Below are 13,486 nucleotides of genomic sequence, written 5' to 3' on the forward strand. Positions count from 1 at the left end.
AAAACTTTCATGTCACCGAAGTTATTACACAGAAATTAAGAGTTTTATTTAGTCCCACTGAAATTAATTAACAAGATATGTTAAAAATGTATTTTATGAATTGCTTCTTTTTAATAATTCAATTCCTATATTGGTATACAAAGAACATGTTACACTCAACAAACTAAAAAAATCAATGTTTCATACACTCACTGGCTTCTAGACCATCCATATTTATGCAGCAAGGTGGAACCTGCTTAGGAATTTCAGGTGCAAGGGGTACAAGACGCAGCAGTCAAGACAGATTCAACTTTTCGCGCAGAGCAGTTCAAACAGAGCGTGAAGACTGTTAGCTGCTGAATTCAAGCAAAAGAAATCAGGCACTGCTCAAAGAAAATGGGGCACAGCGGAATTGGCCGCAGCGGTGCGCCACCAACGACAGAAAGACGTCGGTTCCAGACGCAAACTCCAATATTGCACAGCATTAACAGGACACTGATCCTACACACTTCACTCAAGTGTAAAAGTATCATATAAATGCCATAAAAGTGTTGCATTTACAAAAAGCTGCAGTTCTTGTACCAGTCGATGCTAACACGTCTCATCCTCATTATTTTCAACTTTGAACATTCTCTTCACGTGGTCTGCATTGTTTTCACTACCTGTAAAAAGAAAATAATTTTACTAAGTGTCCGATCAAGACACACTTTATATTTATATTATTTAGTGTTCTGTCTGACAGGTCCATATGAACAGGATCCTTCCATCCTTTTCTCGGACTGGGACCTGTTCATATACGTTCTTGGCAGAGGATCCAGAAGTGGTTTGCCATTGCCTTCTTCTGTGTGTGAATGGAGTAATTGTTCGAATGCCACGGAGGAAAACTCCGTGTTGCCTAGACCACGGCCTCGCCCAACACAAGTTATAAATTCGGGCACCGCCGGGAATCGAACCCGAGACCCCAGGATTACAAGGCCAGCGTTCTAACCGCTAGACCACCGTGGCTGTCAAGACACACTACCTCCATTTAATTATAAAACCATGATGCTTCTTGTTTGGGCAGATGGAAGGCAAATTCGTTACACTGGCATGTGTGATGGTTTTTTTTAGTAATACTAGAACTTTCTATAGCTCTATGAAAAAGGATAAAACTAAAAGATTCTAAATTACATTAGTAAATTATAAAGTACATATGGTACTTGTGGGTTATCGGGACACGTCGCTTTAAAAATATGTTAGGTTAGGTTAATGTGTGTGGATAAATGACATATACTTATTATATTTTATTTCAATAAATGACAAGTATTTTTAAAGCGATGTGTCCCGATAACCCACAAGTACCGTACATACTAACGACTGTGCAGGCCTAAGAAAATATACTGTCATAAGCATTACGCAACATTAATTAATTGTTTAGTCCTTTTAGATTTAAGGCCATCTTCAGTAGTATAAAGTACAAATTTACTATTCCTAAAATTCAAAACAAACCAAGTGTTTCATGTAATGGTAATTATCAACACAAATAAAATGAACAATTTGCCTTCAAGTTCAGCATGTGTACACTTTTGGCTTTGATATGTACGTTTGCTAGTTCTTACATCAAAACCGTAATTTCACGTATTTCAATTCCATGTTAACTTTTTTCCACTAAACCATGCAACTTTCTACTTATTAACACCAATGTCACAAGCGAGTGCTTAGCACTCCTGCCTCATATTCAGGAGGTCCCGGGTTCATACCTCAGACTAGAGAATGCCTCTCCAGACAGGTCCTACAAGACTTTTCTCATTTCCGCGATCCAAACGACGGGATTCAGAGGTAGTTCAATGCCTCCATCATCAGGGAGATGAGTGGTGATGGAGACAATATAATATTGGTCAATTTTTATGAGACTACATGGCGCAACATCCCAAAAGACATTGCCTTCAGTCATCCCACCATTTGACACCACTCAGTCTGAGGTACTGATAGCTTCTTTAAATAAACTACCTGCCTTTAGTAATCTACTGCCACACTTATGTCTGAAATATTCAATTCTGTCCGAGTTCAAAAGATTTCTTTACTAACAAACTGGAATATAACTGTCAATCAATCCCAAGAGTCAGTTTTTATAATCCAATTTTTGGAAGCTGAAGACCAATCTGTTATTTCTAACATAACAGTTACTTAACTTCCATACCACATAGCTTCTAGAGAGTAAATCTCTCCATATCAAATTCTTGTGTCGCTAGTTTACTTACCAGCTAGCTCCCTAAGTTTTGCAACCACCAAACAGTGGCCAGTATCACAATCAGCTACTCTGAAAGATCACGTATCTCAATTGCCCACCTTCCGTCTATCAAGATGTGATCAACATGACTGTCTCTCTCTGTCAGGAACAGTCAATGTGTATTTACAAACTTTGCGATGTCAGAATAACGTATTATGATAATCATATTGACTCTAAGCCCCATTTTCACTACCAGTTTCATGAAAATTTGCAACTGCCATTGTGACAAAAACGTCCTTCTTTACACTTGATCTCTAAACATAATTTTCACGTGGTACTTAGGGAATTAATCAGACACTAGTCTAGTTCTTTAGATGTCTTTGTATAATCACTTTTAACTTCAGAACTATAATACGACACCTACAGCCCCTTATCACATCTTACCACTAATAATCTCAATCCTCTTAACTGCCTGATTTATGTAAGAAAAAGGCAATCTCGGAGTAATGACATGAAAATAAAATCCTGGATTATACCTACCTAGCTGACTACAGTAATCTCCTGCCCCCATTCTAAGAATGTAAGGTATCACACTATCTATCTGGACATTTCCTATCAACCCAGCAAAGAACAGCTCTTCCATCACTTGTGGTTGAAGCGCTCGCAAAGGCGGAAGTCTCAGGAGAAGACGAGGGAACCTATCCCTGTCATCGGGGAAGGTCTGATTCACGTAACTGCGGAGTTCTTGAAACGCCTTCTCCTGAAATTTCTCTACCTGTCTCCTTGCCAGCAGCCCAGGATGATCTGTAACATCAAAATTGGTAAACGAGTACTTTCAGAGTCCGTAAGAACATCAACAATCCCTTTCCGCGTGCCGGTAATCTTTAAAACACAAAAGGTTATGGCTGGAACTGAGCATGCATATTATAGAAAGTGATTGATAAGATTACAAACAAAGGTTCAAACTACATCAGCCTCGGAGTGGCATGATAACAATGCGGAATTATATTAAACTTCCACAATGGTTTGTAGCAACTGCATGAAAGTAATACATAAGTCACATTTTTCTATGCAGATATGTTCCTTAGTCAGGTAAAGATGGCGTTTGTGTTAGGAATTCTAGTTATTAATAAAGACTGCCTCCACTTTGTCAAACTCACCTGCACTAAAAAGTGTTATTGCCTTGAGGTACGCATATTCGTGTTCGTCAAGCTGTAGTCGCGCCATACCATTCACATACTCTTGCAGTTTGCAGATATGATCCGTTACCTGCGACAACACAGGACAACAAGATGAAGGACACTCGAATCACACACTCTTATTCAAATATGCAGTGGTGACACAGAACAGCAGAATGTGTTCTTGAAGACGTATCAGTGAAGTGGCATATGTGAAGTGTGCTGGACGAGGGTAAGATGGTGCTACTTGGGGGGGAACACTCCTACAAAATTTTAGGCATACATTTATCTCACCAAACGCATTTCAGCCTTAGCAGGCCATCATAAGATGTACAAAGATGTGTTGTTAACAAAAACATTAACATATTAAAAGTAATAATATACATTGCAGTTACCAATGTCATTTCGTACTTGATATCTACTACAGTGTATGGAGCACCATGTTAATCATATCTGTTATAAAATCCCATTAGTCACAGTTCACTCAATTCATTTTCTTATTCCTTTTGTTATATTTGCAATGTACAGCTGTTTTTGTCTGTGGTGAGAGTGCATTGGGGGACTGCAAGGCTTAAACGTGTATGGACAGTCTTGCTGGTGACTGGTCACGCAAACATTCATGGTACTTGACAAATCTCTGTTACCTACGATTATGTAAGAAAAAAATATATACCTAAAACATTGTGTAAAAGTGGTTGGTTATTGTAAGTGTTGGGATTTAACGTTTTCACGGCGGCGAGTCTGAAGACGATGTCTTCTGGGTTGTTGCACCATGCATCAGGTAGACGTTTACCGACGTTTCAGAGGTCATTGCTGCCTCCGTCATGACCCTGATGATGGATGCAGCAAGGACCTCTGAACCGTCAGTAAACTTCTTCCAGACGACACTACACAACAACCCAGAAGACAGCCATCTTTTATTATTGTTGTTACACACTACTGCATGCTTATATTGGGTTTTAGACTATTATGTAGTAGTCTATATGACTATAATGAGAAGAAAATTACATTATATACACTATTTTTACGTGATTTGAAATTAGCGGTCTGTATACATGACCACAAACTGGTTGTTAAAGTCAATGTTTACATAAAATTACCTGTTTTATATGTAATGCCGAAATCTTCTCCTGCACGACTGAAGCTTGCAGATGATTTATTATTGATGACAGAATGGTGGGCAACGATAATATTTCAGAACACTGCGCCAAACCCAAGGCAAAGAGTTCAGCCCAGCAGCCACGTACCAGGACCACACGGGTATCAGAACTGAAAGTGCACGCAGAAGCAAAACTATTTACTACGTGTCTGGCAACAAGCGGCTGCCAATTTATGATAGGAAAACAACAACAAAAATACTTAACATAAGAAATACTAACTTGAAGTGGACCACACAATTTCTTTGAAAGCATTAGAGTATCCCCTGTTATACACCGTGTTTCAAAAGTAGCTTTACAACTTCGCAGGAGAATATAAATTTATTTAAAGGACGCGCACAATATTTTTAAATACACAAATTTAGCCAAACACATCAAGTTTCATGCACATAAACTGTAGTACTGAAAACCGTGTTTCTGAAGACGCTTTGGAACAGATTAGGGAGGGCTTTGCTCGAAGTGCACGCAAGTCAACGAGACGTGCATCTCGGGAAAGAGGGATTCCACATGAGACTGTGTGGTGAGTGTTACGAAGACGTTTACACTTAAGAGCGTACATATTATCCATGGTGCAAGCCATTTCAGATGGTGATAAACTGGCTCGTAAGGAATTTTTTTTCGGAAATGTTGTGGCTAGTTGAAGACGGCGAAGGATTTCTGGACTCTGTAATTTTCAGTGACGAAAGCACGTTCCATGTCACTGGTAAGGTCAACACCCACAACTGCAGGATTTGAGGTAGTGATCCACGTGCCTTCCTGGAACATGTTCGTGACAGTCCAAAAGTTAATGTTTTGCGCCCTCAGCAAAGATAAAGTGTACGGCCCCTTCTATTTCATGGAGAAGACCATTACCGGCATCGTGTATCTGGACATGCTCCAACAGTTCCTCATTCCTCAACTTGACAAAGATGACCAGGAAGGACGCATTCACTTCCAGCAAGATGGTGCACCCCCTCATTACCTCGGAGAAGTGCACAAGTACTTAACAACCGTTTTCCAGGTCAGTGGATTGGTCGGGCCGCACCAATAGCATGGCCACCTCGTTCCCCGGATCTAACACCATTAGATTTTTTCTTGTAGAGATTTGTTAAAGATCGAGTGTACGTGCCACCCTTACCTGCAAATGTGGCCGAACTCCGAACTCGAATTACCGCCGCAGTTGCTGAAGTGACACCAGAGATGTTACTCTGCGTGTGGCAAGATATTGACTACAGATGGGACGTCTGCCACATGACAAATGGAAGTCACATTGAACCATAAAAATCTGATGGACATAAAACTTGAAGTGTTTGACTACATTTCTATGTTCTGAAATTATATGTTTCTCCTATCAGTTCACCAATATCTCGCCCTCAAGTTGTAAAGCTACTTTTGAAACACGCTGTATTACACAAGTACAGTACTGCATTAAACTATGAAGGAGAGTCAGAATGGTTCCGCAATGATTTATTTTACAGCTTCTTGCGTTGGCTGCACTGCATATATTGCACACAGATAGAAGCAAAAACACTCTACATTATTGTGAAACACTTTCACCTTAACATGGCTGCTCTATTTTCCACGTGTAACAAAAAAGAAAATCATGCAGTGATAAGATTTCTGTGGGCTGAAGCTGTACCAGGGACAGAAATCCATCGCAGACTTTCAGCACAACATGGAAACTGTACTTTATCACAGCAAAGTACGTACGAATGGAAAACCATGTTCACAAACGGTTGCACAAGTGTTACCGATGAATAATGATCAGAACGCCCGTCCACATCCACTAGAGGAAAACTCGGACAATCGATGAGTAACAACCAATGAATTGGTGCATCAGTCATTGTTCTGCTCATGAAATCATTGAAGTCCAACTTGGGTTTCATAAAGTTTGTGAAAGACGGGTTCCGAAACAACTCACAGATGAGCACAAGTGTTGTGACGATCTGCCAAGGCCTACTGAACAGCTAGCGTAATGAAAATGACGATATTTTGAGATGAGACATGAATGCACCATTACGCCTGTTTGGTCCACTGAAAAGAAGCTTCGAAGGCCGCCATTTTGCCAGTGACCAAGAACTGAAAAAGGTGGTGCAAGCAAGGCTTATCACTCAACCAAATATTTTCTTTTGAGGACATACAGGAGCTTGTGGGTCACTGGACAAAGGATGAAGCAAAGTACATGGAATATATCGAGAAAGTGATGCTATTGTACAAACTCAGCATGTTTGCATTAGTTAATAAAAAATTAACTGCAAAACTTTCAGACTGAACCTCATATGTGGTAAGCCAGACTTCACATCTCTCCAATTCAAACTTTTCTTAAAATCAGCATCTTTCCTTGCTGATGTCATAGAAGAACACACAAAAACTTGAAATTTTGGTCTGTGATACACAAAATTTTCATATGGAGGTAACAGACTTCATCAGTGTCTTCTCTCAAAGATTTCTACACTCTCTGCGTGTTGTCCGACGATCATGCCTGTCCATCTACTTCTGTCTCCCCAGAGCTCCCCATTCTTCAATTCCTTCCTACGTTCCTCCACCTTTCTGTGTGACATCTATCCTAACAGGCTGCACTGTCTTGATCTGTCTTCATCGAGGGGGCTTTCCTGTTACGATTATATTCAACGCCTTCTATTGGGATTACCCGTTTGTTCATTCTTAAAAAGTGTGCATACCATCTCATTTACTATTGCCCCCAAAATTTTACTGTTACTTAATCCAAACCCTTTTTCGGTTCTTCCTTCTATACTTCTTAACATCTCATTCCCACTCCGGTCAATATACCAACACCTGCCTCGGTCCATGTCAAAGTTCCTGCCCCATATGTTAATAATGGTACGTAGTAACTTTTAAATAGGTATATTTTCCCTTCCAGAATATGACCCTCACTAATTGGTACAATTTTCCTGCAAGTTTTATGCTATTTTACTTCCCAAGTGTTTACAGATCTCCACTTCTTTTAGTTAATGATTATGACTAATTTCCATGCTCCTGTATTCTTTCTTATTGTCAAACCTGCATATTTATCTAAAGTAATATTTAATCCAAAATCTTTTCACTGAGAATGACACTTGTGAATCACTTTTGGGGTGGTCTATAGCATAAAACATCCAACCCACGGACTTCACGATTTCTCATAAAAGAATTATGAGGAAAACAAAGGAGAATTCAGTGTCGTTTGTGGCGGTATACCGTCCCAACTCGCATCTGGCCAAGCGCCATTCTTTTTCCTGCCTGTTATGTTGGTATATAGAGAACATACTTGAGCAGCTGGAAGGCAGGAATGCTTCGAGCCCAATGCACTGACAGGAATAACAATCTTGATGCACTTTCGCAAATGTAATGCACGTTGAGGTAGGCTGGCATCGGGCTGGGTGTCTGCAGGTTGAAAGGAATTTGCTGTTCCAGTAGCAGGACACCTTCCAACTCGAAGACCCCTTCATTCTCATAATCCATGTTCAATCCAAAACTGTCGTTTCCATTCAGGTTCTGCAACCAAAATGCTAAAAACTACCAGACTGACAAAACAGAATAAAAATAATATTTTGAACACAATATTATTATTTTAAATGTCAACAGTTATAGTACAGAGTATGGCCTTGTCTTGTTGAAAGGTGATATCTGTCATAGAATGCCTTCCTGGTTAGGTTAGGTTTAATTTCACACAGTGTCCCAGAATTTTACAGAATGGTTTAAAAAACATGCTTATCTTCAAGTAATTAAGATTTATTGCATATTATTCGAAATACATTCCATCTGCAGTAATTCACTTTTTACTACAATCATAAAATTTTTCAAAGCATTGCTAAAAGTCCTTCTTAGGGACAGCCTCCAGGATCTCGGTCGCAGCTTTTTGAATGTCTTCGGTGTCATCAAAACGTGTGCCTTTCATTTTCAGTTTTAGTTTAGGGAACAAAAAATAGTCACAAGGTGACAAATCAGGCGAGCAAAGGGGGTGATTAAGAACCCCAACTTTGGATGCCAAAAACTCGCTAACGACAGTCTTGTTCTTGATACTGTGGGTGAACTCTTCGAATTCTTGTCACTAACCGCTTCAAAACATCCACGTAATAGTTTCCATTGACAGTTGTGCCCTCGGGAAAAAACTCAACAGATGGAGCCAGCCTTTCATGGGTAATTAAATCAGTCTGGAAAGTTTTGGGACACACCGTGTATTATGTGAAGTCATGTCGGCTTAACTTACATAACCCATATCACACCCTACTTTCACCATTCCAATATATTTATGAAAAGAAACATTACAAATCGTAGTCACTTGACTGCAGAGGCTATCAGAAGACGAATAAAAAACACACTTGATAATCAAGACAATATTTACAGTAGACAGAGCTCTAATTATAATACAGATGTCAATTGACAATAACAAAGTAATGCAATATACTGGTGGGAATTATCAATATGACACAAACTTTCTTGATAGCACAAAATTCTTCACAACTTACCATTAATTTATAGTTAGGTATGACAATTTTTAATACAAGCAAAGGAAATAGCATCAAATTCTTTAGGATATTGAAGTTTAAAAGGCCACGAAATCTTTAAAAAACTAAATATCAATACAAATGCCTTCAATATTGATACTAAAATCAACAGTGACTGATATCTGTAAGTTAATTTAAGTGCTAACCTTGGCTACTGTCTCCAGAGCACGAGAAATCAAATTTTTATCACGTGCCAGACTGTAAGCATCACTTATATCTTCGCTTGCTAAAAAACTGTCTGTGGAACCATCTTCTTCAACACTGACTTGACTTGGAGACCTCTGATGAAAACTATCCCCATCTGCAACAAGCAGCACATACAAAGACATGTACTTACTGACAAACAAGTACTGAAGATTTCCGTCTTCTGGGTTGTTGCGCTGTGTAGTCTGGTCGATGTTAACCAACGTTTCAGAGGTCATGCTGCCTCCGTCATCAGGGCGATGAATATTCAAACGTTGGTTAACATCGACCAGACTACACAGCGCAACAACCCAGAAGACGGAAATCTTCATACTCACCGCTGTGAGAAACTCAAGTCTTACAAACAAGTACTGAATTAAATCCTTGGATCCCCCTTTCAGAGTACTGTGTAATTACACTTGGTGTGTGTGTGAGACTGCATGCACAAACACATGAAGAGCAGAGTGATATTAATAACCCTTAAAACCAAGGCACAACTAAATAATGTTCAAAAATGCATTTTGTACAGGAAAGAAAACACATCTCCATCACAAAGATTAATTTGTTAATGCCAAAATACACACTGCTTAACACCGAGAATCAACAAAACAAATGAATACATTTTGTGGGGAGAATACAGAGTTGGAAAATTGCCGTCTTCTGGGTTGTTGTGCCGTGTAGTCTGGTAGAAGTTTACTGACGTTTCTGAGGTCCCTGCGATGCATTGCCCTGATGATGAAGGCAGCAAGGACCTCTGAAACGTCGGTAATCTTCTACCAGACTACACGGCACAACAACCCAGAAGACAACAATCTTCAGACTCATTGCCATGAAAATCTCAAATCCTAAATAGAATACAGTTATTAATTACTGACACAGATGGTATGTATTACAATCACTGGGTTTAAAATGGTTAAGGCACAGAGTGGAGCAAGGATGGAAACCCAAAATGTGCCACAAATTATACACTCTCTGTATGCGCAGGAAGTGTAATAAACAAGTACTGGCTGACATAACAAAGACATTTTTGCCACTTCTCTCATGCGCTGCATAAGTGAGATAAAAGGTTCTCACAGCAGTGGGGACAATAACTCAGAATACAGCCATTTTTGTACTCAATACCACCTGAATCAGCACAGCTCACAGAACACAATACACCAAAAACATTCAAATGCATGTACATACCACATTTAGTTGCATAACTTTCCATGTTACATTTCAGGATGAAACAAAAAAAAAAAACTGTGGTGCATAAACCCATAATAACCTGGAAACAACGAAGTTCCAATATCCACCAATATTCAATACCAATAGTAAACCTTCATACAATGCTGGACTATAAAATCAATTCATGCTCTTCCACCATTTTGGGAGCATACTCTCAAATAACGCCAGAATTCATATTCTTAAAACCAAAAACAGTGCAGATTTAATCATATAAAGTTTACATTAAACCTTTAAGTTCCTGATAGGTTAATATAACTAGAATGTTATGAGTACTAATACCAATAATTCTGTAAACAGTTCATAAAACTGAAATATTTGTCTCATGATTCTTATGTAGGCAGAGGATTAGAGGGATAATTTTTTAAGAAACACATTTATATAAAGCACCGAGAGCAGAACCATTGAACGTTGCAGTTGAAAACCAACAGATGGAGAATGTGGAGCATTTCAAGTACTTGGGAAGCATAATCACGACGGACGCCCTATGCACCAAGGAAGTAAAAGCAAGGATAGCCATGGCCAAGGCAGCTTTCGTCAAGAAGAGGATACTTCTCATTAGCAAGTTGGGCTTGGAGATGAAGAAGAAACTTGTGAAGTGTTACGTATGGAGCAGAGACTTGGACACTCAGGAAGAAGGAAGGAGAGTTTTGAAATGTGGTGTTGGAGAAGAATAGAGAAGATCAGGTGGACGGATCGAGTGACCAACGAAGAAGTATTGAGGAGAGTCAACGAGCAAAGAAACATTCTGCAGGCGATTACACGAAGGAAAGCTAACTGGCTGGGACATATTTTGAGAAGGAATGGGTTACTGAGTGATATCACCGAAGGCCAGGTTGAAGGAAAGAGAGGACTGGGAAGAAGATTGATACAGCTAACCGACGACCTTAAACAAGGAAAGAAGATGACGTTCCAGGAATTAAAGCGAGAAGCCGAGAATAGGGAAAACTGGAGAGCTCTTTTTGGGCAGAGCAATGGACCTGTCGTAAGACAGAACACTGAATAATAATAAGCATTCTCAACTATGCAGAGCAAGTATCGATCTGTTGATCTAGGAACAATAAAAACGTTTTGGGCGTGTTAAACCCTGCCACTGGATGGCATGTAACATTTTATGCTATTTGAAATATATTACAACAGATCAATGCCATATGCACATAAAAGACTCAACAAAAGGACAAAAATTAACTCAAAGTAACACACGCAAAAGCACCCATAATCGAATGTCAAGAACATAAATAAAATGCAATCTAACCTGTTATTTTGGAACTCATCAACCCAAGGTCGGAAAGGCTAAAGGCAGGTGGCAACACTGATGATTTTGAGTCCATAACCAAGTCCTTCCTGATGAAAATCTTGTTTGCCGCATTTGATGACAAACCTGGAGCACTGTTATTTATTCCAACAGACGACGAAAAATCTCTCTTCTCAGTCATCGGTTTTCTCTCGTGCTGGACGGCTAGAACATAGGGAGCTTAGAATGTTTCTCGTGTCTGTTTCATGCAACACGTCTGAGCTTTACATAGCTTGTGCATTACACAGGAAACATAACACAGACTTCTCATTTTCTGGCTAATCTATTACTTCCATACATTTTAAGTGATAACTACAATTTGATTCAAGTATACTGAATGATATCTTAACTGGATTGTTATCAACCAATTACACTAGACCAAGACCAACAATGACAACAGCATCCCTCCTGTACACTTAACACCCCCAGTGTTTGGATGGACAAGCCGATGTTCTCATCTGCGAGAGCTCAGTTGAAATACTATTAGGAAAGAAATGATGCAACTTGCCAATTTTTAAAATTACATATCTAAATTCTTTCAGTATTAAAATAACAATAAATATTGCCAATAACAGATGCCTATAAGTTTGCACAAAAAATGTCTTCATCTGAACAATGTAGCTTATAAAAAGTAAAAAGAACTCCATATCAAAGCATTTAGAGTCACAGTAACAGGCAACTGAATTCTAACAAAAAATAAAACCATTTATTTTTATTGAATTTGAAACTCAACAAATACACAAATTACTTGGACTTTATTAATAAAAAGTAATATTTATGGTCTAAATCTAGGGAGTGGTTCTCCAGCCTCATGGTTGGGCACGGAGTAAATATTCCTCACTGTAAAAATGAAGCATGTTATAAAATGTCACACAAATGGCATCCAACATTGACAAATTCTTTGGAATAATCAAAGCCATAGACACGCTCTTGTGACCACAGTAAAGAACTCTGAGCTTCCATAAAAGGCAGGGAATTTATCCGCAAAGCAACTATCAGCGCCACAAGGCGAAGCAATGAGCCATTTAAAGGAGTATCCATCCAATGGGCTAATGAGCACAGGAAAACTATTTTTTCTCTGGAGCAATGAACAAACCAATTAGATTCAACAAAAAAACTGAAAAGGTGTAATCTCTACTGGAATAGAGGCACGTATCCTTTGAAAATTCTGAATTATTAATCAGTTACCTTAGTTAGACAACTTTAGAAATATAAACCAATACCAATACGCGTAAGACATATTAGCTCTATAGAACACTAGTCTCATACACATGGGATCGTGAGATTGATCCCTGTCAAATCAAGATTTTTTCCTTCCTTTCGTGCGGCCACCATGTTGCAATTTTAATTTACAGAAAGAATTACTATACAAAAAGTTACGCACTTTCAAAAAACTTACGAGCACATGACACTGAATGGCCCTATTGCAAGTAGCAATAGTGTTCAGCACACCTCACAAGTTTGTTTGTCAGTTATGTTGGTATTACTGATTGTAAGAAGTTGTAAACCATGATTTTGAGGTAGTCTACAACAGCACAATTCCCATACCGAATTGCATCCAAATCTGTCCAGTGGTTCTTCAGTTGAAATATATGGGCTGACATACAGACATGACCAGCACCACACGTGTTCATTTCACGCACATCGTGCAAAGAACACACAATAACTGTGATGCATACATAATTTATAACAAATTTAACAATCACACACTGAACTTGTTTTATTACCGCAACAGTTATCTTGGATAGCTATTTAAAATTGCATTTCAGTAACTG

The 13,486-nt window shown here is 39.0% G+C and overlaps 1 protein-coding gene across 5 annotated transcripts in view; it reads right to left on the minus strand.

Moving 5' to 3' along the window:
• Hr78 (Hormone-receptor-like in 78) overlaps positions 1-13,486 on the minus strand; it is a 25,738-nt gene continuing 12,252 nt past the window's right edge. For 4 of the 5 annotated variants that reach the window (XM_087354587.1, XM_087354585.1, XM_087354583.1 and 1 more), the window contains exons 5-11: positions 11,673-11,876; positions 9,157-9,311; positions 7,771-7,997; positions 4,467-4,635; positions 3,349-3,457; positions 2,725-2,992; positions 1-637 (exon numbers count right to left, since the gene is read on the minus strand). In XM_087354587.1, coding sequence (XP_087210713.1) covers positions 571-637; positions 2,725-2,992; positions 3,349-3,457; positions 4,467-4,635; positions 7,771-7,997; positions 9,157-9,311; positions 11,673-11,876 — 1,199 coding nt within the window. In that variant the 3' untranslated portion in view covers positions 1-570. Of the gene's footprint in view, positions 638-2,724; positions 2,993-3,348; positions 3,458-4,466; positions 4,636-7,770; positions 7,998-9,156; positions 9,312-11,672; positions 11,892-13,486 lie in introns of all 5 variants that reach the window. The other variant, XM_087354586.1, reaches the window with a different exon arrangement.

Source organism: Zootermopsis nevadensis, unplaced genomic scaffold (assembly GCF_977971745.1).
Source record: "Zootermopsis nevadensis isolate Lab colony 2312 unplaced genomic scaffold, Znev_1.0 Znev_ptg000023l, whole genome shotgun sequence".
Lineage (NCBI taxonomy): Eukaryota > Metazoa > Arthropoda > Insecta > Blattodea > Termopsidae > Zootermopsis > Zootermopsis nevadensis.